The 3,719-nt window shown below is 49.1% G+C and overlaps 1 protein-coding gene across 1 annotated transcript; it reads left to right on the top strand.

Moving 5' to 3' along the window:
• Window positions 1-4: 4 nt before the first annotated feature.
• Window positions 5-1,913, top strand: NDUFA8 (NADH dehydrogenase (ubiquinone) 1 alpha subcomplex, 8, 19kDa; the record flags this gene model as incomplete). Its single annotated transcript, XM_010132629.1, has 3 exons — window positions 5-144; window positions 1,150-1,315; window positions 1,776-1,913. Coding segments are annotated over 3 exons (444 nt in total), but the record flags the coding sequence as incomplete, so codon positions are not given.
• Between the last annotated feature and the right edge of the window lie 1,806 nt (window positions 1,914-3,719).

Here is a 3,719-nt window from a genome sequence, read left to right as displayed (position 1 = left end):
GCTGAAGGCCGCGGCCCATCACTACGGCTCGCAATGCGACCGCCCCAACAAGGAGTTCATGCTGTGCCGCTGGGAGGAGAAGGACCCGCGGAAGTGCCTGCAGGAGGGCCGCCAGGTCAACCAGTGCGCCCTCGACTTCTTCAGGTGAGCGGGGAACCAGCGAGCCGAGCCTGGCGGCCGCCTCTCTCTCAATACCCGGGCCGGCAGCTCCGTCGCTGCGGAGGCCCTTGTCTGCCCGAGCTGCAGGTGTTCTGGGGATCGCCCTGTGTAGTGCGTCCTTGCCAAGCTGTGTTATTGGAGCCCTGGTGGTCTCTCGGTTTCATTTAAAATGGTGCTGCTGCCGTGTCCTTTAGGGTCTTTAGTGTTGCTTCTCAAACTCTTGAGAACAGAGGCTATGCTCTGTATGTTTTGTTTGATTTATACTGTATCCTTTCATATGAAGTTCCATGGTGTCAGCTCCAGCATAGGTAGCCGAGGTTTTTGTTAGGTTAGTAAAGGAATGCTGGTGTGTGTGTGTGAGTTCTGCACCTTGCATCTCTCTTATGAAAGTCAGGAAACCAGCCTAAGGTTTGCACTGTCTGTCCTCTCTGGTTCACAGAACTACTGTGAAGGCTCGAGTAGATAAACCGTTTGCCTCTTCTGACATGTAGATCCAAGGCATGTGTCAGTATTATGTTCTTAACTGCTAGTAAAAGGCCTTGTTTGTTTAATTAGCTTGTAGCACGTCTCCTTCTAGTAGAGCAGCTAGTAATGAGAAACCTGTGTTCTAAGCACGTCTTCTTGACCTTAAGACATCAAATTAATTTGGAAGCATTAGAGCATTGTATAACATAGACTAAGTTATTTGGCAAAACGGGGATCTCGTATGAAGCAGCTGTGTATATCTGCCTAGCAAGAATACCTTCCCCGTATTGGTTAAGTTATTGCTGTCCCTACTTGTAACTGCAGTGATAGAAATTTTACTGCTCTTGGTGTCATCTTCTCCATAACGATGCTTCAGATACTGGCTTCTCCAAAGACACTAAATGTTCCTAAGAACTTAAAACTACAAAACCCGTTCTATCACAAGTGGAGGTTTGAATGAGTAAGAAAGAAAAGCGTTAAAATTATAGCCCTTGCTAATGGTTTTCTCTCTGCGGTCCCTCACAGGAAGGTGAAGACACACTGTGCAGAGCCTTTTACGGAGTACTGGACGTGCATTGACTACACCAACTTGCAGGAGCTCCGCCGGTGCCGAAAGCAGCAGGCAGTGTTTGATAACTGTGTGCTGGAGAAGCTGGGCTGGGTGAGGCCTGATCTGGGAGAGCTCTCTAAGGTAACTGCATCCCTTTTTGACCAGATGTCCAGAAGGGAGAGAAGAATCTGACTATTTTGTCCAGACCAGGTGCCAAACTCTTCTGCTAGTCAGAAGGTGATTCATGAACTCAACACTGGAAGCTTGTGGACTTCATAGAAGTCAAGACGCTCTCAGTGTTCTCCAGGGCTGCTGACGCAGATGACTTGCACTTCTCTCAGACAATGACATTTACTTTTTACTTTTCCTGGTGCAGAGACCTTTCCTTCAGGAGCGAAGCTCTCACACGTTGGAATGTGAATCGTCCCTTTCCTCTCTTTTTTTAGAAGTACTCTGGAGACAGAGTCTCTCACGAGATCAACAACTTAGTGTCCTTAGTGTTATTTGGTTCTTCTTGGTCATTCTTCCTCTAAGTTCTGACTCAGTCTAGCTTGTCTGTTAAATGATGTGAGGAGTTGGGTCATTTCTTCTTCTTTTCCAGGTTACGAAAGTGAAGACAGACCGTCCGAAGCCCGAGAACCCCTATCACTCTAGACCGAGGCCTGAGCCCAATCCGCCCATTGAAGGCGAGCTGAAGCCCTCCCCATTTGGCAGCAGGCTCTTTTTCTGGTCCTGGTGAAGCGGGCAGACTGGGCTGTGGCTGACTACGGTGGAAGATGTGTCGCTTGCAAGTGTAGATTGTCCAGTGTGCGTTGGGTACAACTTCAGCCATTAAAGAACGCTGAACTGTTACATGGCTTAATGGACTTCTTTAACCGTACTCCCACATCACAGCAACTAAACAAAATGTATTTCCCTGTTCTGCAGAGTGCTCTCTGCAGCCAGGTAGGGACCCTCTTAGCACTAGCAGCGTCAGCCGCTTCATAGCAACTACCCGGCTTGTCTGAGATGTGTATGAATGTAACCTGAGTCTTTGACTACTGCCTCACTCAATCAGAAACTGCTGCGAGACTTTGTTTACTCTCTCGCTGAGAACAGTGCCGCTTGGATCAAGGAAACCTTGAGAACAAACGAGTCGTTAATGGCTTCCCTTAGTCCTGCAGCTAATTGTGCATTTTTTGTGAGGGACTCCTGTGTAGGTTTAACCTAAAGTGTGCCTTGGAGCCAGTGTTCTGTCCAGTCGGTGGCGTTTGGTGTAGGTGTAGGTGTGAGGTCAGTACTGCTTCTGAGGTGAAGATCCTTGTCCTAGGTCCCGGTGACTCCTCATCCAGCTAGCTTAGTGGCTTCTGGAGTTTCCGTTTCTTTATTACGAGAACACAAGCTACTTCATGAGAAAAATCACACCTTTAAGGAAAAATTATGCCCTAAAGGATCTTCCTGTCTCGTTAAGCAGTGTAAGGTGGCTTGTCCTCTGTATTGAGGCACTGACTTGAGGGGTTTGGGGCAGATCCTTCCCCGTTTCACTGTGATAGGCTTCTGGATAGAGAAGTAAATCAGATGTAATTATCTTTTCTACCAGATCTAAAAGTCATATGTTTCACAGGAAGCAGATCTGATTATTCATCCACTTCCACCCAAGAGCAAGATCCTTTTTACAAAGGTCGGAAAACTGAAATGGACTTGTTTTCACAAAGCCAGTGTGGCTTAACTTGCTCTGGTCCAGGCTGTGTACCCGAGCCGAACAAGGGCTCGGATAGTGCTTCGCACCTGGCATTGTGTGACCAGCAGTAGGGTCTGAAGGTGTCCTGTCCCCTGGTTTGGGGGAGGATTGAACTGTAACGGGTCTGTAGCTGCAGCACGTGTTTCTGATCCACAGAGCTAGAGGGAAATTGTATAACATTTGTCTAAAAATAGCTGGTGCACTGTGTGGCTGCGGGTTCTTGCTGCTTTCTGCGGGGGGTGCGGGCTGGCACTCAAAGCAGGTGCCATGGGGCATGTGTTTGCATTTTAATGTACACACCACGCTGTGGCAGCAGCTCCAGGCCTAACTGAGCGTCAGCGCACACCTCTGCAGCTTCTCCCGGCAGCTCTCTGCCAGCATTTGGGAGCAGCCACGTGTTGCTGAAGAAAGAATCAACCCCTTTTTCCGCAGAGCTGGGAACTGGGACCAGCTTGGGCTGTAATTGCACTCGGGCAAGGGAGTGCAATGAGGTTTGGCCGAGTGGAGGAGAAGCTGTGTCTGAGCTCCTGGTGCTGACCTGCTCCACTCAGGCAACCTCACCGAAAGACTGTAAGCCAAAAAAAGGAGAGTGATTTACGCTGCAGCCTCAAAGGTTTAAGATTGTTCATCTGTCTCACGGCAGCTGGATGGGCTGCCTCTTGGGTCGGAGAAGTGGGTGATCAGTGACGATGCACTGACAACATTTAAAAGTCAGAACTAGCGATCTGCCCGCCCAGAGTCTCTCTTCCCTTTCAGGCAGGAGCGGGCGGGTGATTATACAAAGAGAACCGTGGAGGAGGAGGATGAAGTGATGAAGTCAGGTAG

The sequence above is a fragment of the Buceros rhinoceros genome, unplaced genomic scaffold (assembly GCF_000710305.1).
Source record: "Buceros rhinoceros silvestris isolate BGI_N320 unplaced genomic scaffold, ASM71030v1 scaffold34473, whole genome shotgun sequence".
Taxonomy (NCBI): Eukaryota; Metazoa; Chordata; class Aves; order Bucerotiformes; family Bucerotidae; genus Buceros; species Buceros rhinoceros.
This window is presented reverse-complemented; position numbering and strand designations above follow the sequence as displayed.